The sequence below is a fragment of the Corapipo altera genome, unplaced genomic scaffold (assembly GCF_003945725.1).
Source record: "Corapipo altera isolate COAL_440 unplaced genomic scaffold, ASM394572v1 268, whole genome shotgun sequence".
Taxonomy (NCBI): domain Eukaryota; kingdom Metazoa; phylum Chordata; class Aves; order Passeriformes; family Pipridae; genus Corapipo; species Corapipo altera.
The window spans coordinates 1,675,601-1,698,993 of record NW_020884901.1 but is presented as its reverse complement, the minus strand read 5'-3'; the positions used below and the strand labels follow the sequence as shown (position 1 = coordinate 1,698,993).

General features: G+C 48.7%; 2 protein-coding genes across 4 annotated transcripts in view; one reads left to right on the top strand and one right to left on the bottom strand.

The window, feature by feature from the left end:
• Positions 1–10,866: 10,866 nt before the first annotated feature.
• On the bottom strand, positions 10,867–13,362 carry NDUFA8 (NADH:ubiquinone oxidoreductase subunit A8). Its single transcript, XM_027650127.1, has 4 exons — positions 13,249–13,362; positions 13,003–13,166; positions 11,575–11,740; positions 10,867–11,106 (listed from the first exon to the last, which is right to left on the bottom strand). The coding sequence occupies exons 1-4, from the start codon at positions 13,297–13,299 to the stop codon at positions 10,969–10,971; spliced, it is 519 nt and encodes a 172-aa protein (XP_027505928.1). The 5' UTR covers positions 13,300–13,362; the 3' UTR covers positions 10,867–10,968.
• Positions 13,363–13,391: 29 nt separating this feature from the next.
• MORN5 (MORN repeat containing 5) overlaps positions 13,392–23,393 on the top strand; it is a 15,154-nt gene continuing 5,152 nt past the window's right edge. The window contains exons 1-4 of one of the 3 annotated variants that reach the window (XM_027650111.1): positions 13,392–13,468; positions 13,971–14,118; positions 14,389–14,500; positions 15,351–15,482. In XM_027650111.1, the coding sequence (XP_027505912.1) occupies positions 13,449–13,468; positions 13,971–14,118; positions 14,389–14,500; positions 15,351–15,482 (412 nt within the window). In that variant the 5' untranslated portion in view covers positions 13,392–13,448. Of the gene's footprint in view, positions 13,496–13,970; positions 14,119–14,388; positions 14,501–15,350; positions 15,483–23,393 lie in introns of all 3 variants that reach the window. The other 2 variants (XM_027650110.1, XM_027650112.1) reach the window with 2 other exon arrangements.

Below are 23,393 nucleotides of genomic sequence, written 5' to 3'. Positions count from 1 at the left end.
GGTAAGGATTGCATAATGTGGCAGGAGCGTGTGCCGGCGAGTGGAACAATCCACTTCCACGGGCGTGAGCCCCCCAGGAAGGACTTTATGGCTCCAGGCAGGGCAAGAGACCCGAGAGATCCTCTCGGCATCAGCCGCCTCTGACAGCGCCAATGACCCTGTGATGGCCCAAGGCTGTCGGTCAGCACCAGCTGTGGAGGAGCTGGAGTCACCTTAACCAGCACCGAGCACAGCCCCAGTGGGGCAGGACTGTACCCGCCAGGACAGGCTGTCCCCGTGTCCCCACGCAAGCACTCTCCACATTGACCTTTCCAGGCTGGCTGCTGCCCCGCTGCCCGCCCGGCCGGGATGCTCATCGCCCGACCCCATTGTGCTCGTGCATCTGCTAAAGGCATTTGGAGAGACACGGCAATAAAAAATAAAAATCAAGTGGAACGTGTGTGTCTAATCCATTAACTTCCTCCGGCGGCTCCCCGGGGACCCGGCGAGGAGCAGAAAGAATACGTGGATATTGCACGCGCCCTGGCACCTTGTCCCCGGGCCAGCCCCGCCGCTGGCCACTGCCACGGGCTCATAAATCACCACGGGCGACAGCGTTTCACAGCTCGCTTCCCAGCCAGGATATGGCCATTCCTGCTGATTACGCCGCCGGGCGCGCGGGGGAAGCTGCATCTCCCACTTCCAGGAAGGGAGGATCCGCAAGGAAAACGCATTGATAAAAAGAAGAACGAAATCAGCTTTGTTCACGTTGCGAATCTCCCATTGTTCCTGCTGCGGCCGTCAGCCCTTGCTGGAGAAAGTATTTCCTCAGCGATAAATCTCCTGGGCTCCTCACAGCCCTCGCCTTGGCACTGGATTCTCCTCAGCTTGTTTTGAAAGAAAAAGCAGTTTTGGCCGCGGGCCCCCCGTGGGGTGCACTGGGCCATTCATGGTGTGACTTTGGGGAGTGGGGGACATCCCTGGGGCAAGGGACAGGGCCTGGTGCCCATCCCAGAGGTCTCTGACCCGTGTCCCCAGACAAGGGAATCTTCCCTGCCACTCCCAAAAGCTCCACTCTCATCCCACAGAGCCCGTGTCCTCCCTGCCGGCGCGGCACGAGCCGGGGAAAGTGAGTCTGACCGGGGCCACACTAATCCCAGTGCTGAAACATGGAGCTGGCAGTGGCCAAGCACTTGGAATACAGGAGTCAGGCTGACAGTCATACAAGAAAAATAGATCAAGTTTCCAAGAAAATAGAGCTGAGCTGATCTGATTTTCATCAGCATCTTCAGCCGCCTTTCGGGAAGCCCCAGCCCACTCCTCATTCCTGCTCTCTGCTTTACAAACCACTTAATTCCTTGTTGCTTTGGAAACCCTCACAAAGACCCTCTGCATCCCCCAAAATAACGAGCAACAGATGCTGCTTTGACCTCAGCGACTTCCTGGAAACATACATTTGTCAAAATAAAAATAAAAAGATTAATGTGAGGAAGGCTTTTAAATTATAAGGAAACAGCAGACAGAGCCCGGCCGCGCACACTGAGCCCTGGGACTGCAGAGAGAGCCCAGGATGGCCAGGGAGGGGCTGTGGGACCAGGGGTCCCTGTGCCCAGGGGGTTGGGGACTCAGAAGGACTGGGTCTGACAACACTGCCCACAGCCGGGTGACACCAGGAGCAGGCTCAGAATCTCCTCCTTCCCTTGTTTCTCAGTTTATAGGAGCAACCAGTCTCTTCTACAGAGCTTTAAACCCTCTTTGCCCATCTTGTAGGGGAGGAGATGTGCAAACAACAGGTCACCAGGAACTTTAGGGGCACCAGCAAGTTCCAACCTCCCTCTGGCTGCAGCTGCCTGGCACATGCCAGGGACAGAGCTCATGCACAGGCACTTGCCAACAGCACCCGTGATGCCCACAAAGGGACAAGGGCTCCTGCCAGGACTCGTGACAGACACACTGGTGTGTGACACAGCCAGACGCGAGGCACACCTCACATCCATGGCCACTCCTGCACCTGGAACAAATCCTCCGTGCTGCCCCTTCCCTGGAGCCCCTGGTGCAGGGGCAGCTCCTTCCCACCCGAGTCTGGGGGGTTGGCAGAGAGGAGAGAACCAAAAAAATTACTTTCCACCATGTCAATGACAGTCAAGGAAGGGCCAGTGAGCTCAGTGGTGCAGGCAGGTGTGTGTGGGCACTGCCAGCCCCTGACAGCAGTGCCAGGGGCCTCCTGTGCCAAGGGATGATCAGAGCCGTGCTGGAGCACGGGCACAGCCAGTCCTGCTGGCTTCCATGGCAGCAGCACATGCCGAGGACACTGGATGAGCCCCAGCCTCCTTCTGCCTCCCACACTGCTCACCCAGAGGTTCTGCCTCGCAGCTCCCAGCTGGCAGCACCTCAGCACTGCCAGGAGCCCGGGGTTAGTCACAAACCAGGAAAGGCAGCTCGTGTGCTGAGTTACAGGGAGGAGAAGAGACACTAGAGGGATGCACACAAAATAATTGCTACCTTGCGTGGAGCACCACATGGAGCCGTGCCCACAGCCCTGACACAGCCAGGAGCAGAGCAGCTCTGGCAGCCAGGAGTGAGGAGCCAAGCAATGTGCAGGGACAGTGTCCCCTCTGCTGCTGGCTGCCTCTCTCCTGGCTCCTGGGTGCTCCGGGGGCACTGCAGCACCAGGGTGGGACCGCAGCACGATGCCAGCATGGCATCCCCTGAGAGCCTGACATCCCCTGAGAACATGGCATCACCTGAGAGCCTGGCATCACCTGCAGCATGGCCACAGCTCATGAAGGAATGGACAAGCACCACAGGTCCCCGTGCAGGCAGCACAGCAGGTCCCACCTACACACACTGTCCGTGGGGCCACGACCCACCATGCTCACACCGTGGTCACCCCAGGGTCTGCTGTGCTCTGCTCAGGCCCATTGGACTCCCCCTGCACTCCTGTGCCACAGCAGGACTTGTGTCACCTCTGGGAGCCCCTCAGGGACACTCGGTGGCTGCTGCCCTCACCCCACCTCGCAGCCCCAGGCACAAGTGCTGTGTGTGTGTGGCTGATGGAGGGCTCAGAGCAGCCCTGTCCCAGCCCTGTCCCACCAGGATTCCAGACCCACCAGTTTCCTCTGCCCTTTCCACTGAACCAGCCCACAGAAAGTTTTATAAACTTGAGGAAACGCGAGTCAAAGCAGAAAGAGCCCAAAGCTGAGCCGAAGTGTGACCTCAGCAACCTCCCCCTTTGTCCAGCCCGGGACCTCACTATCATGTGTCAGCATTTGCTGAGTCCCCTCCTTTGGGGACACACCAGGCCCTTCCGCAGGAGCGGGGCCTCCCCTCAGCCCCCCTCCTCTAATGACTCTCTTATCTCTGGCACTCCCAGCCCCACTTCCCTCCACCACTGCAGGGCTGATGGCCTCCCCTGGCTGGCAGTCCTGGGGGAGCAGCATCCCAGCCCACACCTCCCAAACCCCTCATGGATGGATTCATCCCGCTGGGCTGGGCTTGGGATGGCACTCTCATCATGCTCAGTGGGGCAGTGGTTGGGATGAGGGTTTGATGGAGTAGCTGCAGGTCACAGCTGAGAGTAGGGTTCAGCTCTGCCAACAAACGCCCTCCTATGGATGCTACTGTCATCTCATCCCATCCCATCCCTGCTCCAGGCCTGACTGAAGAGAGGCAGAGCCTGGCAGAACGGGGCCCGAGGGAAGATGGAGCACAGTTTGCTGTCTGAAGCATGAACCTGCCCAGCTGATGTGAGGGCACTGACAGGCAGAGAGAGTTTGGTGCAAAGGAAGGAAATGGAAGAATTAAATCCACAGAACTTCCCTGCTTTTGTTCTCCCTCCCGCCCCCGCTCTTCTCCTTGGCCGCTCGCACTTCTTGCTGGATGTGTATGGCTTGATACTACCCAAGCAAGCTGGAAACAGGGTATATCAGCTGAAAGCAATTTACTTTGAAATCCAGCTGCCAGATTTTCCTTCATTTGTTTACTTTTAAATGCTTTTTTAAAAGCCAAAGTACACAAGGCAGCCAAATTGCTGACATGTGTGCCGGGCCGGTACCCCGCAAATGCTGCATTCTTTCATGTCCTCCTGGGCTCAAATCCACTCATGTTTATTTAAAATATGTAGAACACTTCAGCACTATTAAGGACCATGTTTTATAGTAAATGGAAAAAGATTTCCTCGCAGGCCAAAGGGAGAGGAAAAGAATCACTTCAATTCAGTTTTGTTCCGACAGCGCTTTGCCTGCCCACCAGGGCCCAGCCACCCACATCCCGCCGACGGGCTCGGCCCAGCGCCAGGGCCTGGGAGCTGCTGGTGCTCTGGAAATGTTGGAGACAGGTGGACACAGGGCTCCAGCAGTGCTGGTGGGGCTCAGCCTTTCTCCCATCCCAGGTCCATGGGGCAGTGGGCCTGCAATGAAAACAAAACCAAACACCAAGAGAGGGGGGCTTGGAGTCATCCAAGTTATCCACAGCTCCAGGGTCTTGATTTAAAACAGGATTTCACCTGAAAACATGGATGCTAAAGCTACAGGTGAGAGACCAACCTGTGTGACCCCCAGCTGCAAACCCCAGGGAAAAGCAGGAGAGGAGGTGGCAGGAACAGATTGGCAGGAACACCAGGATGGAGCAGATCCATCCACAGCAGAGAATGAGGCACTACAGGCCTATTCCAGATGACATGGAATGACACATCCTCTCAAAAGTAGGATGCAGATGGGAATGGATAGCAATACATATTTTCAGGTCAATAACAGCTAAAAGGGAAGTAGATGTTCCAATTCAGGATTTTTAAGTGCATTGTTAATGTGGGTGTTTTGGGAGGGAACAAAGTGGAAGAGGCATTTCCAGCTAATGCTGCCTTTCCTCAAACCACCCCTCTGTGGCTGACACAAGCTGAATTCTGTGGGGTAAGGTAAGGATGCACATCAGAAAGGGAAAATGTCAATAAACAGCAAATAAATCCTGCAGGCCCTTGTTGCTGTTCAAGCTGAAACAAACACAGAAAGGCAACACACAGAGAAAGGAGAAAGGAAGTGACATATTTTTAATCAAATTATCTGCTATCAGCAACAGAGATGGACAGTGGCTCTATGAACACATTAGTGTGCCTCTGACAGACCTTCCTGAAGGAAAACACCGCTGATGCAGCCAGAATCACTCTGTTTGTTTCCTAACAAAGAACATAAGAAAGCAGAAACCTCCCCTTATTAATTACTGATCATTTAGAGCATGGTACATTCATGGTTTCAGCTGGACTAGCAAATCTTCAAGAGGATTCTTCCAGGGGAGTCCCAGACTCAGATTATTAACACAACCTCCCACAACAGGTTAGAAGAAACAATGGCTCTGAGCAAGTGATGATGGAGAGCAGAGCAGGGTTTGCAAGGACTGGGTGCTGCACACGTTCTGGGGACTTTGGCTCCTGGAACCACCTCCCTGGCTTCCTGCACCATTCCTGGCCACCAAGGCAAAGAACAGCTCAAAGGGGAAGGCAAGGTGTGTCCTTATGATCTCTGAAAGGCAGGAGAGACCTGAGGAGTTCAGAATTGGGAAATATCCCTCCAAGACTGCTCAGAGGGACACCTCTCCTCTTCCATCCCTCAGCAAGGTCTCCAGGTGCCTCCCCAGTCAGAGAGCTGCCCACCAGCACACCCACAAAGGGCAAGCTGGGCAGAACCTGCAGAGGAACATCCTTCAAATGTGCTGGGCTGAGCGGCAAGGGCAGTTGGTGGCCACCTCTCTGCCCACCCACACCTCATCCCCGTGTGTGGCTCCTGCTGCTCACTCTGGGGAGGGAGAGCAGCGCTGGGCCTTGGGGCTGTGCCTGCCCTGGCCAGGCAGAGCTTCCCCCAAGACTCCTCTAAGGCCCTTCCCAAGGACAAAGACAGTAAACAAGCAGAGATCTGTGTTGGGTGGAACCATCCCATGGCAGAGGAGCCAGGGCAGAGGGAAGTGACAATGCCCCAAGGCCACACAATGAGATAGTGACAGGCAGGAAAGGGAAGCCGGGTTGCCTGTCCCCCAGGCAGGGCTGTACCCTCCAGTCCCCCTGCTCCTGCTCTGCCCCGCTCTGTCCCCTCTGCAACACGCTGGTGTTAAGAGACAGAAAACAAACACACGACAGCCTGTAAAAATAAAGAGCCCTGTAACTGGTAGTAAAGACTCCAGCAGCTGTAGGGAGCCAAAGGCTTCTTGGAGGGGGTTGGATGGAAGTCGAGTTTCCCTCCCTGCCGGTATTGTATTTCTTTCCTCTGCCAAAATGTGCTTCCTGAGCCTTGGGCAGAGCTCTCCGTGGCTGACCCTCACCTTCCTCTGTTTAGCCTGGAGCTCAGGCTGGCCACGAGCGCCTGGGGCCGCGCCTGGGGCCGGGCAGAGCCTCCCGCTGCGTGCACATGGCCCGGGTCAGCCCCGCTGTCAGCGCCTTCCTGAGAGCCAGAGCCAAGTCGGGCCACACCTGAGTCCCCGTCCCGCAGGAGAGGCCGGGCAGAGCCAGGACACAGAACCTGGAGAGAGCCACGAGTGGGACAGGAGGGGTGGCGGGGGCAGAGGGTTGCACTGGTGGGATCCATCCAGCCCTTTTCTCACGGGCAAAGATGTGTCGGGTTCCCTCTCGGCACAGCAGCACCCGGGAGGCAGCGACAACAAAGCAGAGGTCAGACAGTGCTCCAACCAAGGGGGTAATTCTGGCTCCATTAAAATCCTCACTCCTGATTGTGTGGAAGCAGAAGGCTGTGTTACTGCTTAAAAAGAGCTGAACCACCCTCAGGGTGACTCATAGCCCTTCACAGAGCTGCCATGCTGATTTTAGAGCAATATTAGAGCAATGCCTCAGAGTCAGGGTTTTGTACAGTTTAACATATCAACTTAGAAGCAGACCCATAGCTCTTTTATGGAGCTCCCCTTCCCTGTATTTTATTTCCTTTCTTGGTGCCAGAATTGTAGCCAAAGCCGAGCTTAACAAAGCAACAGGCATGGCCATTCTTCCCAGCCCTCATTTACCCTGGTGAGAAGGGAGAAATTAATTTAAACCCTATCAAAACTGCAGAAGCTGTTTTGGCATTTTGTGCTGCAGAGCACAGCGTGAACCAAACGCTCCCCTGTACCACCTGCACTCACCAAGCCCAGCCAAGAGCACAGGAACTCACAGGTTGGAATCCTTTTGTTCAGGCATCTGCAACAGACAAACGTGATCTCAGGTGTTTCTCAGAAAACCACGAACAGAAGCACAGGGTTATGTTATTAAGACCATTCAGTGTGGTTGTGTCTGATCCCTACAAAGAGAAATAATGTGCTTTTGGTAAGCACAGGTAAATACTGCAATTAAGCAGCTTCCCATCCTTGCCTGTCCCACACTGCCTACATTGCCCCCCACCAGCTCAGAACCACCCTGTTCTCTGCAGCACCAGGCCCATCTCCTTTCTGGATTCAGAGAATCAAATACAATGTACACTGGAATTTCTCAACCACCTCCATCTACTTCAAGTCCACCTTAGCTTCCTCAAATCACATCAAATGTGATTGAGCTGATCAGAACGTTTTCAAACCATTTTTCTTCCTCTTCTCACTTTGTACTCGAGAGTTTTTGTATGTAGGAAAAATCAACTTGCCACAATGTTCAAGTGAATTTTGTAGCAAAGACAAAAGATCTAATCAAGCTTCTATACTGGATTTTCACGATGGCAAAATCTTCCCACAGATGCCCAAAATCAGCTCAACGCAGCCACAAGAGGGAGTCTGAAATCTCTCTGTTAATGCCCAGATGGATCCTGGCTTCTGAACTCTTCCAGTACAAGAGCACGCAACAAGCTTCAAAAGGATTGTACAATCCTGAGCTCTACATTTCTTCTCTAGCTTCACAGGAGTTCCCTTGCTCTGAAGGAAAAAGTTCTTTAAAATCATGAATCTTTGGTATAAAGATGCAGGTTTTTATTTTCATAGGGATGGGGTGGGGAAACACCTTATTGATCCACTCTAGAACCAGACTGCAATCAAAGGCAGGGCACAAGTACATGAAGGGGTTCTGCCCTCACCAATCTCAGTTTATAAATACTTCAAATGCTTGTCCCAACCAAAGTGGCACCCAGAAGTGTATTTTACAGCAGAGGTGATAACATGCATAATTTGACACGCAACAGAATTGTGGAACTTGCAGGGAAACTAAATAAAACCAATTCCTTCCCTGCACTTGCTCAGACCTATGGCTGTGAGCAGAGTGAGAGCTGCTGTGGGACTCATGGGTTTTCTTTGCCAGCAGTACCTTCTGCAGGGGTTTTTCCTTGAGATATGAGCAGAGTTGTTTGAGGTCAGGGCATGTCAAACTTCCAGATGTCTCGGAGGGACACTTTCTCCTCAGAAATGTGCTGTTGTGCTACTGCTGCACTAGAAAACACACACTCCCACCTTACTGAGATTAGAAATTACACTTGGATTTCACTCCTCCCACCCATAATCTGAAAGAAAGGAGCGTGGTGGGGGCACTCTACCGCGACCTTGGCTTCGCATTTTGTTAATTTGACAGTGATTAGAAGCTTTGGCAGAGCTGAGAGCCCTCAGCAAAACAAGTAACACTTCTCACAGCACCAGTGAAACATTTGTGTTGAATCTGTAGCGTCTGCTCTCCATCTGCCAAAAAATTGTCAAGACACATTCCTCAAAAATACTTTTATGGTCTTTACTCCATCTTGACATCCACTTGTTCTAGTTTCCAAGAAAACATTACTGCTCCAAAGGGGCATCTCTGTTTGGGGATTTTGAGCAGAAATAGCTCCATACAGGCTGTATCGAAAGCACCACTAAAAACCTCTGGCAACACTTTCTTTTTGTAGAGATTTAGCCAAGAGATAAAGACTAGAAGCGATTATCTCAGAGAGGTTAATGAAGGAAGTGCTCACAGTGCAGCTGAATTCTACTTGACTTCATGACTTCATTGTCCTCCTCTGCTCATCTCTTTCGTACTTTCACCTGCCCAGTCCTGCTTCAAGCTGAAGAGGGGCTTTAGGCCAGCAGATAGTTAATTCTGACATTTAACAGTCAGTGCATCAGTGCTGGATCCCCCACCTCTGACCCAGGAGGCTGTAGATTCAGCTGTCATGAAACAGATGAACAATCTAAAACCTTTGAGGTTGCAGCATAAATCACTATTTTTTTTTTTTTTGCTTACAGTATTAGCCAACTTAAGGGTGGGGTTCCTAACAGGCTGTCTAAAAAGCTTGCCCCCCTATTTATGCACACCCTTCTTTTCAGAAGCAATTTAATGGGGAAAAAATACTCTTTAATTATGACTATGGGCTGACTACTGGAATGCCCACACCTGTTTATTCAAAAGCAAATGTTTAGCACTGCAAGGTTCATACATTTTGTTGACAATAGTATATTATTAGTGAAACATGGTAAGTAATATCTAAAACCTCTTTCTGTGAGGCTGCTGAATAACTGTTGGAGTGGGTCAGCAACCAAAGACCTGATGGGATACGTGTTAACATCCCAGAACAATTTATCCTCTGCTCTGCCAAACCTCATTTCACTCACTCAGCTGAATGTAATTAGACCCCAAGCTTGTCCTGAGTTCAGTCTCTGCAGAGAGGGGTTATCTTTCTTCAGCAAGACGTGGCTGCTCTGAGACGCTGGCAGTGACCTGAGAGGAGAAACTGCAAAGGGGCAACACCATCGAGCAGATTTAGACAAGGAGCTGCTAAGACAGCCTGATATGTACATTAAAATGCAAACATGTATACACTTGGAGCACCTGCTTTGAGTTTCAGTCAACACACCCCAGCAGAGAGTAGCAAGAACCCAGGAGCCACACAGTGCAGGAGCTATTTTTAGATAAATGTTATACAATTTTCCCTCCAGCTCCATGGATCAGAAACATATGCTGCAGCTACAGACCCATTACAGTTTAATCCTACCTCAAACAAGGAGATGTTAAATCTCCAGATCCCAATAACACCAGGCTTCTCAAGGAGCAGGGCGCTGTTCCGCTCTTTGCCGTGGCTCAGGTGCCACAACCTGACCCAGAGCAAGTTAAATCCACGTGGCTTTGGGAAAACAAGTTCACTGGATTTTTTTTCTGACCTTGTAATAATGTTTTTGCTATTGGGTAGAGGTAAATGAAAGACTAGATCCAATTCCTACGAAACATATCACTTTCAGATATCGCAGAAAAGATGTATTTTAAAAAGCTGATTGACTCTTCTATCAGAAAGAACATCATAATGGAACAACAGGAAGGATCTGCCCCAAACCCCTCAAGTGAGGGCCTTCAGTCAAGATAGAATACAAGCCACTTTCTTACAGGGAATCTGTGTCTGCTTCGTGGGACACAAGATCCTTTAGAAGGAAATTTTTCCTTCAAGGTGCTGAAAATAGTGTGATTTTTACAGTGTAGCAGCCTGGGTTGCCCCAGTAAAAAATAAAAAGTATGGAAGCCACTGACCTTGCTGCATGAGGAACGAGCAGCTGGCAAGTACAACAGGGATCTCTACGTCAGAAACAGCACTGACCTCATCCGACTAAACACGTGCTCCAAGACTGATTTCAGGTCAAATCCCTGCAGGAGTCCCTTGGCAAAATGCACAATTATCAGGTGCAGGACTAAAGGAAGACATTAACGACTTGTTTGTTCCCAGAGTTTCCTTGATGCAAGTGGCAATGTTCTCAGTAGGTAAATGAAGTCTCACACCAGTTTGTGATTGATGGGGACAGCAGTCAAAGACCTGGGCTACATCTGCACACGTCATGGACAAACCTGTGTCACCGCCAGCCCGCTGGTGTGACTGGTGCTCAGAGGGTCCCAGGGGCTGTGTGACTGCAGAGCCCTGTGCAAACAGGGAAATGCATTGTTCTCGTTGCTGTGAGGGTGAGTTTAAAGAACTCTGCTCAGCCACGTGATGGTTTGGGGCTCTTTAATCGTTACTTATACCCAACGCACACCGGACAATTTACACGCGCAGCAACACATCTCTGCACCCGAGTCACAGCCTGCCCACTTCACCAGGACCAGAAAAAGAACCTGCTGCCAAAGCGAGAAGGCTTCAGCTCCCCTTCAATGGGTGGGTTTGGCTCTGGTCTGGGTCTAGAGTGATAGGGATTCTCAGGCAAAGGACGGTCTGTCTTCACCTTCGTAACCTGCAAAGGAAAACAAAGGAATGAGACAACTTCTCACAGCATTTACCAGAAAAGCCACATTGAGTCAGAACTTAAAGGGAAAACTACCAAGAAGTACTTTTTCTAAGGACACATTGTTCAGCTGATTAGAGCTCCTGAGTACTTTTAAAGAAAGTGAGGGGAGGGGCACTTTACTCAAAACTACGGAGCAGTTCCACATGAGTGTGAGTTTCACTCCTGAAGGAAGAGTCTCCACACAAGGAAAAGCAAAAAGCAAGAGTGTTACTGTCTAAAAAAACCCACAAGTCTTCTAGGAAAGCAACCCAGGAAAATGCTGACAGAGTCTGGACTCTATTAGGCCACAAACTTCCAGTGTTGAGTTCAGGAATCACCATCTGGCCAGGAGACGTTGGAGACCTGGTCTGGACAAGATGTCTATAGGGAGGGAGAGAAGGATCTGACTGTGAGACCAAAGAGGTATGAAGTTACCTTGGAGAGCTCTCCCAGATCAGGTCTCACCCAGCCCAGCTTGTCCAGCACACAGTTGTCAAAGGCTGCCTGTTGCTTCCTGCACCGCCGCAGCTCCAGCAGGTTGGTGTAGTCGATGCACGTCCAGTACTCGGTGAAGGGCTCTGCACAGTGGGCCTTGATCTTCCTGTGAGGGGCCACACACAGAAAACCCTCAGCACCTGCCACGGTTTTAATGCTCTTCTCTCTTACTCACTCAAACCCCAACTTGTGGTAAAGTGTTTCTTGCAGTTCTGAGTTCTCGGGAACATTTAAATCTTCAGAGAAGTCAGCACTTGAAGCATTTAACAGAACTTGACACAAATACCTGTAAAATTTCTATCACTGTAGCTACAGCTAGTGGTAGCAATAACTTTAATGATATGTAGAGGGTATTCTGGCTGGGCAGATGTTCACAGCTCCTCCACAGGAGATCCTTGTTTTGCCAAACAACTCACATTATACAATGCCCTAATGTTTCCAAACTATTTTGATATCTCAAGCTCAAGAAGCCATGCTTAGAACAGAGGTTTCTGATTACCAGCTGTTAGGCTGGAGGTGGACACGCTTTGAGTTAATTAAATGAGGTCCTTTACTAGCAATAATGACCCTGGATCTATATTTTTGGTGCATCGCCTTAAGATTTCACAGTAGTTCACCTGTGGAACAGGGAGGACAAACAACACAAAGCTCAGGTTGAATTCCTGGCCTTCATAACACAGCTGCAAGGTGCAGCAGCAGCAGCAACCTCCCACCACTGCCCTGAGATCCCAAAAAAAACCCCAGGCCACCTGCTCTGGAACATAAGCCACAGGGCTTCATGTGAAAGGATAAAGTCATGTATAAATAAGCAAGACAAAACAAGTGGCCTCTATCCCCTGGAGCTAAAGTTTAAGAAGCAAAAATAAAGGCTTTGAAGGCTGTGATAGTGCTGGCACTTTTAATTAGAATCACAGAATGGTTTGGGTTGGAAGGGACCTTAGAGCCCATCCAGTCCCACCCCTGTCATGGGCAGGGACACCTTCCACTAGCCCAGGCTGCTCCAAGCCCCGTCCAACCTGGCCTTGGACACTTCCAGGGATGGGGCAGCCACAGCTTCTCTGGGCAACCTGTGCCAGGGCCTCCCCACCCTCACAGGGAGGAATTCCTTCCCAATATCCCATCTAACCCTGCTCTCTGGCAGTGGGAAGCCACTCCCCCTTGTCCTGTCACTAGTACCCCTTGTCTCAAGTCCCCCTCCAGCTCTCCTGGAGCCCCTTCAGGCAGTGAAACGCTGCACTAGGGTCACCCCGGAGCCCTCTCTTCTCCAGGTGAACACCCCCAGCTCTCCCAGCCTGTCTCAGAGCAGAGGGGCTCCAACACTGCAGCCGGACCAGGCAGGTCCCGCGGCCCCGGCGTGTCCCCGCTCACCTGAAGAAGTCGAGGGCACACTGGTTGACCTGCCGCCCCTCCTTGAGGCACCTGCGCGGGTCCTTCTCCTCCCAGCGGCACAGCATGAACTCCTTGTTGGGCCGGTCGCACTGCGAGCCGTAGTGGTGCGCCGCGGCCTTCAGCACGGCCGAGCTCACCGCCACCTGCGGCGGGGGCAGAGCAGCCGTGAGGGGGGAGGGGTGGTGAGGCAAGGGGAGAGCAGGGCGGGGAAGGGACCGCACTCACCTCCTGCACATCGAGCTCCTCCAGCGAGGGCACCTGGACGGCCCCGGGCATGGCGGCTCTCCTTGAGCGCCCTCAGCGCCCGCCCGCACCGCGCATGCGCCGAGCAGGGGCGGGGCCTTGAGAGGGCGGGGCCTCGCGGGGGCGGGGGCCTTGGCGGCGGGACCGTTGCCATAGTGACGGGACGCGCCGCCGGGTCCGCCATGGAGCTGGTGGGGGATCGGTACCTGGGAGGGGTCGTGAGGGGCAGGTGGGGACGGGGAACAGGGACACGGGGGGAGCTGGGGGGGTGAGGAGGGATCGGGGGAATGGGGGACAGGGAGGACACGGGGGGAGCTGAGGGGGGCAGGGGGAATCGGGGGACACGGGGCGTCCAGGGAGGATCGGGTGGACCGGGGAGCACGGGAGGACCGGGTGGGGACAGGGGTCCCCGGGAAGAAGCGCAGGGGGATGCTGGGTCATGGGGACACGGGGGACCTGGCGGGGGCGCGTGGGGCAGGTGGGACCGGGGAGGGGGTAGGTTGGGTCGGGGAGACCGGGAAGGGGCAAGGGGAATACTGGGGACGGGTGGGACCGGGGGGACCGGGAAGGGGCAAGAGGGGGGTCAGGAGGGCCGGCCAGGGGCACGGGGACACAGAGGGCACGGAGGGGGTCGTGGAGGGCAGGTGGGATCGGGGGGATTGGGGGGGAACAGCCCCCCTCCCCACCCACCCCGTCTGTTCCAGGATGGAGGGACACGGCTTCTACAAGCTGCCAACGGGCACCGAGTACCGGGGAGCGCTGTGGGACGGGATGTTCCACGGTGAGGGAGAGCTGTTCTTCCCCAACGGCATCAGATACCGGGCGCTCTGGGACCGCGGCATCCCCACGCAGGTACCCTGGGCTGGGGGGCTTCACCCCGAGGGGTCCCCGCTGTCGGGAGCGGCCCCGCTGCGGGGGAGGTTTGGAGGTGAAATACGTGGATTTTCGAGCCAAGCCGATTTTTGGCTCTCTCGGGGTGGGGGGAGGCTGCTGGGCATCCCTCAGATACAGTTCCCAGCACTCCAAACCCGAGCTGAGCCGTGCTGGCCCTGCTGGGGTTCTACCGAGGAACTTGGCCCTGCCGTTCCCTCCATCCATCATATTTATTAACATGTTTTGCAGGGGAAATTCGTTTTTGCAGATGGTCTCGAATATGAAGAAAAAAACTGGCATTACTGCGATGGCTACGACAGAAGATTTTATACAGAAATCTGTTCTGGTTTCAAACCACCAGGTACTAAATTGCACTTTGCGATCCGGAGAGTCTGGAAGGAATTAAAGTAACAACTTTGCCTAAGAAAGATTAATTCGGCTACATGAGTAACGTGGAGCAGAAAGGCTCTGGCTAATTTCATAGGAGGCTGCCAGAAGAATGTGGACACCACCTTCCACCAGCACAGCCCGGGATGCAGCATTGCATCCACAGCAGGGGCTCTTGGAGTGATGACCAACAGGACAGGGCTTTATTTACAGCTTTTGATACCCTGATTAACCCTTAGACACATTTCACCCTCACTGCATAAGCAGTGTGCTTTTAATAACAGGACATCAAATAAAGTTTCAGTCATCTGCCCCTTGTAGCTTTTTAGTACATGCCAAGGCAGGCATTTGTGTCCCATCTATATTTTTGCTTTTATAATGTTATTATTTGTCTGTAGTCTAAAGGTGGAAAGATTTATAAGGAAACAAGTGAGTAAAATCTGTAACATAATACACACAGTACTCTATACATAGAATATTTTAGTGATGACATGTAGCTCTGTGAGGCCAGTGAGTCTCTCCTGGCCCCAGTTTGGATTTTAGGGTCGTATTTGTAATGTCAGCTCAGTGGGGCTGAATGACAGGACTGTGAGTGAGGGAATCAAAGTGGCAGCTTCTTATCACACACTTTTTGGATGTGCATTTTTCCATTTTTGTTTTCTCCGTCTGCAAAACTGTAAAAATGTTTTACAAAATTATTGTAAAATAACGGCATTTTTTTATAGCAAAAGCCACAGAGATGTATTTGTTAGTTATCTTGATCAAAGGCTCAAATTTAAAAAACAACCCAAAAAACCAAAATCAACCCTTTTTTTTTCCTTCAGGCATTCCTCAGCTTACAAATCTGGATCCTCCCAAAACAATCCCAGAAGGTTGTTACGACTGTGGTGATGGATTCTACAATCCTGAAACCAGAGTTGTTGTTGACTACAAATTCACATTTCTGAGAAATGCAGGTATGATTAACTTCTTTTACAAGGTAAAGTAAGATGAGTTTATTTGTCCTGTCTCCTAGGATTAAAGCTAAAACATAAACAACTCCATGATTTGGTTCTCTTATTACCGAGCTAAAATATCTTTTACTTATTTATTTTATCAGTGATTTATGCATCCCCAGAGTTGTATAAATCATATTTTGCAAAATTACAGTGAAGTATTCCCAAGCAGATACAAATAAATATATTGTATTACCATTTGGTACGTTAATCTCAGAAAAATCTTCAGTCTCTTCTGTTATGATCTCAGGCAAGGGAGTGGTTGTGAGGGGCACACCATTGATCCTGAAAGCTAAAAAGCTCCATGCTGTGAACCAGCAAAGTGCTCAAGCATGTGTTTATCTCTACATGTTACAATAGTCCAATTTATTAAAATCAGTCTTAGTCTTACCTTCCTGAACAGAACACTTTCACTTTGGAGAGCTGTGTTCTGAGCAGAGTCTGGCAAATACTGGGTCCCCTGGGTAAGTCCCCAAACTGAAAAGCCTTGGGGAAAATTCATTCCCATCAAGCCAAAAGAGAAACTTTTCAAATTAAAAAAAACCACAGAAGATCCCCAAACAGTTGACAATGGGATAGCTCAAGAAACATAATCTGACCTGAAAAAAAACCACTTTGTGTTCTGGCTATTTAACCTTTGTATTTATCACCTTTTTAACGTAGAGGTTTTTTAAATGAAAATGATTTCTGAGAGCAACCACCCACCTCGCTTTTTTTTCCCCCCCCCAAAATGCCCAAATTGCAAAACCTGTTTTTTCAAAACCAGAACGTTTCATTTTCAGCATGCCACAGTTTAACAGTTTTGTTGCTTGGAAACTCCATTTTTCAGCAAATTTACTATTTGTTGAGAAAAAAAAAAAAATTCTGCCCTGCTCTACTTTCAAGAGCTTTTGTAAGTGTGCACTGTGATATTGGAGGAGGGAAGTGAGGGGGGGTTAAATGAATTGGAGATACCATCTGCTATAAAATATACCCTATGATACATGGCCTGTTTTATAAACGTTGAATAAAAACTGATCCAGATTATTACAAATGGCATTGATCCAAAATACTGGAATGCAGTGGGCCTACTGATGAGGAAGATAAGCAACATGCTTTCCAAAAACACAGGAACCTACACAGATTAGTACAGGGGGGAACGCCTTGGAATTCAATTTATTGTTTTTTAATCTGTTCTTTGAACTCATTGTCCTTTATGACATTTATCTCAAACCCTACAAATTATATCAATCAATATTGGCTCAGCAGCCCAGCACAGCGTGAGGCCTGACAGTCGTGGAGATGGGCTTTGTGTGGCCCTTCCAGCGAGAGCCTGTGCACAAAGTTAAAGTTGTTGATGTGAGTGTGAAGAAGGAATGTGTCATGTAGGCCAGACCCTTCCTCTCAAGAACATGAACACAATTGAAACACCCGGCACTTGTTCAACATCAGAGGAACTCTTCCCGCCCCAGGAGAGATGATTCAGGGCACAAGGCCACTGAAGTAAAGAGAAAAAAAAAATTAAAAAAAAAAAAAACAACCAGCTGTAAGCAGAAGAAACTGAGGAAGAGGCTGAGATGACAGGGAACAGATCCAGAACTACTCCATTATAGGTTGGGCAGGAAGGAGCAGGAAAACCTCCAGGCTTCCAGCCAAGTCTTGAAAGCATCAAAAGCAGATGGTAGGAAGCATTCAGGAAGTTCTTACAACAGCTTGACAGGTTTACCAAAATGACAGTATCTCCCTCAGCCCTGGCAGCGGGTTTGCACAACACTCCAGGCCTCACCTTTCACCCCTATTATGAAGCAATTTCTAATTGTTTCTCGGCTGTTTGTGGAAGAGGGCGAGGAACCCTTGGCACTGCCTCGCCTGCAGCCTGGCAGCATCCCGGTACCGCTCCAGAGGAGAAGAAAACAGGCGCCATTTGAAGCTCCTGAGTTTGGTTCCAGCCCTTCTCTGTGGAGATGAGAGGATGTCGAGCCCCTCAGAGCCCTGGATAAGTTTGGCAGGCCCTGCCTCCCCCTACATGGAGGTCTGATCCTCATTTCCTCCAAGGGCTCTCACCGCTGCAGCAGAGCAAAGGCCCATCGTGAAAACATAATCAGCCCAGGGAACGAAATGACAGCAACAGTTTTGTTGTACGTTTTTATCTAGCAAAGTCTTCCAAATTCTCATTACAGCCCTGCAGTTATTGCTCCATCCCTAAACCTCTGTTTCCTCGGGGGTGCTCAGATTTCTCTTCATTCTCCATGTGTTCTTCAAGCTTTTCTTTTTTTCCAGCTTTGGGAAGTAGGCAAAACTGAGCACATAAATAAGAATGGGAGTGCTCATTTGTAATGAGATACCTTGTTTATTTTGAATAGATACTGGGGCCAGACTCCTGTTTCACTAGGAGTATTCCTTTTGCTTTTTCCCCCCCCAGAAATAGGACTCCTGGCACCTTTGTAAGGATTGGTCAACAGAAAGATGGGATGATTTCCCAATTTTTCAGTGAAAAGTAGAAACTACAAGATGTTGCTTTTAATGCAAAGCAGGGAGGTACAAGAAGAGCTGTGACAGTCAGGTTTTAGGACCCTCAATTATCAGAGAAGCCCAGAGCTTTTGAAGAGAAAATACCATCAAAAATAGGATTTTTTTTACACCGAGATGGAAAAGATCTCAGGACATTACCTGAGTCACCTCTCTTGATGAAAAGCAAAGATATTTTTGATGAAAATTGCCTTGTTTCTCCTGTGGCTCTCCCAAGGACTAGTTAAATAATACAAAACGTGTTTTTTCCTCTTTCTAATATGAGAATATTTGTGCTACTACTTTCATATTCCATCTTCAGGTTTAATTCGTATGTGTTGGGTGCAGTCAATATTACCTGAAATATATTTGCATCTCTTCATATAAAATCAAGAGCAGGAATACACAAAATCTGCCTTTGCACTTAGTGCTCAGTCAGGGAACTGAATTAAGAGCAGGATAAGGCCCAGAAAAGCAGGACAAGTGTCTTAGTAAGAGGAGGGGGTTTGGTGTTGCTGCAGACCCCAACCAGCCAGCAATCAGCATTTCTACATGCCTGAAAGTCTTGTGAAAAGCAACAGGAAAAATCCTGCTGCTTCAGGAATCATTATGAGCTGAAAAGGTCAAGATTCAAGAACATTATTTTCTTATAGTTTAGAGAAGTCTGGGGTTAGAACATCTGAGGTTCCTTGGTCACGAAAGCTGACCTGACTCCCCAGGCAAGGGGGCAAAGCCACCTTAATTCTAAGCCTTAATAATCACAGATTTACACAGATTTGCAGTTTCCTCCCGTTGTTACCTTGGGGTGGAGGTTCTCACGCTTGGTTTGAAAGAATTTGGAAGCAAAATTTCTTTTGGGCAGTCAGCAGTGATGTGTTCATCCATTTCAGGTTTATCCAAGTATGCAAATCCTTGAGAGAAATCTCCCACATTTAGACTTCTTTTTTTTTTGTCCTGCAGCTCAGATCTGCCTTGCACCAAGTGCTTTTTGGGAAACGCAGGCTTTGACTTCTCTGAAAAATGTAGTTGAGAAAGAGCCATAACCGCTCAATAATTGCTCAGGGTAATATTTCTGTACCTACCCTGGTGTACCCCAAACACATGCAGATGTTTGCGTGCTCTTTCTCATAAACTACTGGAGAATTGGGTGTGGGATGAGGACCTGGCAATTTTTCAGGCCTGGAGTATTTCTGGAAAAAAAGACAGCAAGCTTAAAACTTCAAGTCGACTGTGGTGCAGGAGAGAAGGTTTGACTGCACTGGGGGCTCACCCTCGGGGCTCTACCCCCTGTTCTTCTCTGGAATTGCCCCTTGTGCTGCTGCAGGGAGGGCAGGGACAGGCTGAGCCCAGGCTGGGCCATTGCCTAAGAATGTACCAGTTCTTTAGGCAGATGCCCTGAGCAACTGAGGGGGAAGCCCCAGCAACACACACTCAGAGAGAATATAGTATTTTTGCTCGAATGAATTTAGCTTCCCATAGATTTAAATGTCTACTTATAACGCAGGGCCATTTAATCTTTTGTACATTTGTTTCTTTTTTATTTGACTTAAGATACTGAATTTAGATGAGGTTTAGTTCCTACATATTGAAACTCTTAAAAGCTCTTCAAATAATTGTTCTTTGGATACTTGTTAAGCTAAAGAAATCAGTTTTGATCGGCAGTAAAAGTTCATGCTATTTTAAGTGCAATGCTATAGCTATTTTCTGTTGTATATTTAATCATTTTGAATTATATGTCATGTAAAAGATTTTAGCTCTGGGGCATTTGCCAGATGGCTGATTCTGCATTTCACACAACAAAAGAAATAATGTTTGTGTAAAGCTCTTAAAAATAGTTGGTAATCAGTATATTCTACAACGAATAGGATCCAGACCTGTTTGGAAAAAAACCCCAGCTTTTGCAGAAATTAATTTAGAGGATTTGGTCTCTACCTCTGGGCTCTGAACAAAACAAATCGTGTCTATTGTTTGCTGATTTTGTAACATTTAACAAGTTAACTGGATTGTAAATTTTACTCATTTTTATGTTAAATGCCGTTTATTGCAATCCATTGATCTTTTTCTCTTTACTTTGGCTGACAAACTTATTTCTGAAAGCAGGCTTTGTAAAGCAGAGAGCCAATACTGCTCTCCATTTACACAAGTAAAGCATCTGAAAGCGAGTAGCCCTTTGCTTTTCTTACAACAGCTGGAGTGCTTGTCCTTTTTGCTGCTAATTCCTCTTTCTGGCCTCTTTGCTTCCTATTCCTGAAAAATACCACTGCAAAAAATATCTGCCCTCTCTGCCATGGCACTCAGCTTATTCTCTGTGCCCACAAGGCTCTACACAAGTCCCTACAAATTCACCTCCTGGTTTTGTCTCCTCCACCTCCCACGCACTTTTTTCTCTGGCATTCAGTCCCAGGACATAGTTTTTCATCCACATTCACACAGTTCCAGTTTTTGGGTACTTGCTCTCCAGACTCACTGCTTCCATGACAGAAGACTTGAGAAGGTCAGGGATTGTATTATAACTCTTTGATCTGGATCTCCAAGGGTCACTTATCCACCTCTTCCTATTTTTTGAGATAGGTTTTGTCCCGACGTGAGAGCTGTGGAGCTAAATAATCCCCAGTTCTTAAATAAATTAGTTTAACAGCCAAATCTTAGAAGGAGGAGAGGCCAAACCCTAGCACGTATCAAACAGGGACTGCTGAGGGGCAAGGCAAACGAATGAGTAGTGAAGATGGCAGAGGCATTTGAGTCTACCCCATTTAAAATCAAGATCCCAAACTCCTACAGGAAGTTATGGCTTTCTCTTTTTTTTTCTTACTCTACCCTAAACACTTTTTTGAAATGTTGGACCAATTCTCCTACCCATCATATGCTCCTTTCACATCTTTATTTATAGAAATGTGTTGGGATCAGGCACATTTTGAATGCAAAATTCATACTTCTGATGCCTTTCCCGGTGTCAGAGTCTGCTCAGGTGACAGACAGAGATCCTTGGAGACTTCTCATCCGAGCAACCAAGAATATTTTTAGATTAAATTTGGCTTACATGTTTTAATCTAAAACATCCTCCATTCAGCAAAATAGATTATGAACCAACGTGATTTATATTCAAGACTGGAGCCAGCAGTGATAATATTAACATATGCATCATGATGTAAGTTACTACGGTAATTTCAGTAGCTAGAGCTTTTGCAGATATATTGTTCCTTGTGGTTTCCTGCTCTTATCTCTTTGAAAACTGTGGAAGTTTCAGTTCCAAAGAGTGGCATGCCAAGAATAACACCTTTGTTTGGGTGCTAACTGTCCTATTGTGAATCCATTAAATAGCTTACACACAAGTCTTATAGGCACTTACATTCCACTATACAGTCCATGTGAAAACAAGTTTTACAAGAGATGGAAAGTTCATTTGGGGGCCATTTTGGAATGACAGTAATTAAAAGTAAATGGAAGGGTGAGAATTTGTGGGTGGAAGCAAAGGTTAATTGAAAAACGTATTTTCCATTTTCTTGCCAGCCTTGATGTTGGTGGGGTCAGGTGCAGTAAGGAAAGGGGTGGTAGGGACCCGGAGGGGGCAGTGGAAATGGAAGGGGTGTGCCAGGCAGAATCCATGGCTGAGATCCTATCACATGGGATTGGAATTGTGCAGTGGAAGAACACAGATAAACTGCGCTGCGGGTGATGGGAGGAGTCAGGGATGTGAAAGAATTCAGTGATATTGTTGTTTACAATGGGCTGCCTGTGCTTGGCCCTCTGCAAACAGGGAGGAAGCTCAGCTCCTGTTCGAGGATGGCCTGTTGTAAACACAGCCTGACAATCCATGGGCATGGAAAGCTGCTCTTCCCACAGGGCTGGTCCCCAGGATGCACTCCCTGCCCTGGGGGAGGCACAGACCAGGGAACGACTTCCCTCCTTGCTCACAGGGACTTTACCAGAAGCAAGAGAACAAAGGGACAATGCCCATCACGGCCCTTGGGCAGGGCAGGGAGCCATGGATCTGAATTTTGGGGAGCACTGGGGAGTGCATTAGGCCTCCAGTGTAGGGTCAGCCTTTAAGACACCAGGATCACACACAGCTACAAAGACCTAACATAGACAAGATTTTTAAGGTGTAGTTTTTTCCCTATGTAAGCCACTAAATATTCTAATTCCAATACATCATCTAGGTGGTTTCCTGGGAACACATTAAAGAGGACAAATCTAGAAGTTTACATGACAATACTGTCCTTGCTGACAGTCTCTGCTCTGCACCATGGCAGACACCTAAACATGCAGAGTCCTCAGAAGTCTCTCACAGCTGAGCTTTCCATAAGCAACACAGAAACACGATAGCTAGAAGCAAATAATTCTAAACTTTGCAATATGCATTTAATATAGCAAGATTAAACGCACCTAAATTACAGCGTGTTTGCAAGTCATCCCTTGGAAGCACCCTGAAGCAAGGCCACCCTGAATTCTCAGCTGTTTCTAATCCCAGCTGAGAGATAAATCTGGAGTGTGGTAGCTGGGGAAGTCTCTTCTGCCACTACTTTTAGACTGATCATTGAAAATTAGGCAAGTGGTTTCATTTTGGAGAGATGCTGAGCAGAAATCCACTGATCTGGGTGAGCTGCAGTTTGAGCTCACTGTGGAACACACCTAACAAGGGTTTTGACCTGTTTGGACTTGGCTGGCATTTGGAGCTTCCCCTAAAGCCACCCAAAACAAGGCAGAAACTTGCCAGGCGAAGAAGAAATTTTGGAACAGGCTACTTATAGGAGCACGTTACAAACAACAGCTTTAGCTGGGTCTTATTTGCCTAAAGGGACTGTCTCCAAACTGACCTGTTGACTGTGTAGACAGTGTCCAACAGGAGATCAGGAGGACTTGAACCCCTGGTTAATCATCTACTGTGGGAGATGCTGTTTCTGGAGATCAGGTGCCTGCCAGGGTTGGTTCCATATGCCTCTGCCTGCTTAATGAAAACAGCCTGAATTAATCACAAAAATAAAAGAGAAGCTGTCCCAGTGTGGGCTGGCTGAGGATCTCACCCACGATATTCAAAATATATTCAGGGGGTGCTAGAAACTGATCTTATTTTTGGATGAGACACAAGGAAATAATTCAAGAGAATCAGTCAGTACTTACATATATTCCAACAGCTCACCCATTACAATCTCTCTCTGTCTCTCTTAGTTTCAAGTTTTCAATAATATGCCAGGATAATAATAATTATATTTCATTGACTTTGGAAGAAAACACTGGTTAACGTTTACTAACTGCACAGGGATACACCAGATTGCAATGAAATGCTCAGACAAAGCTTTTTTCCTTTACCTTCAAACATCAACATGGTCCTGTTTCAGCAAAGTCTGTTCCATCAGTGTTTATTCTACTGAGGAAAATCTAAAA

Coding starts and splice junctions, on each gene's coding strand:
- NDUFA8 (XM_027650127.1), bottom strand. CDS start 13,299: ATGCCCGGGGCCGTCCAGGTGCCCTCGCTGGAGGAGCTCGATGTGCAG. Junction 13,167..13,248: donor AGGAGCTCGATGTGCAGGAG/GTGAGTGCGGTC, acceptor CCCCCGCCGCAG/GTGGCGGTGAGCTCGGCCGT. Junction 11,107..11,574: donor ATCTGGGAGAGCTCTCCAAG/GTAACTTCATAC, acceptor TTTCCTTTGCAG/GTTACGAAGGTGAAGACAGA.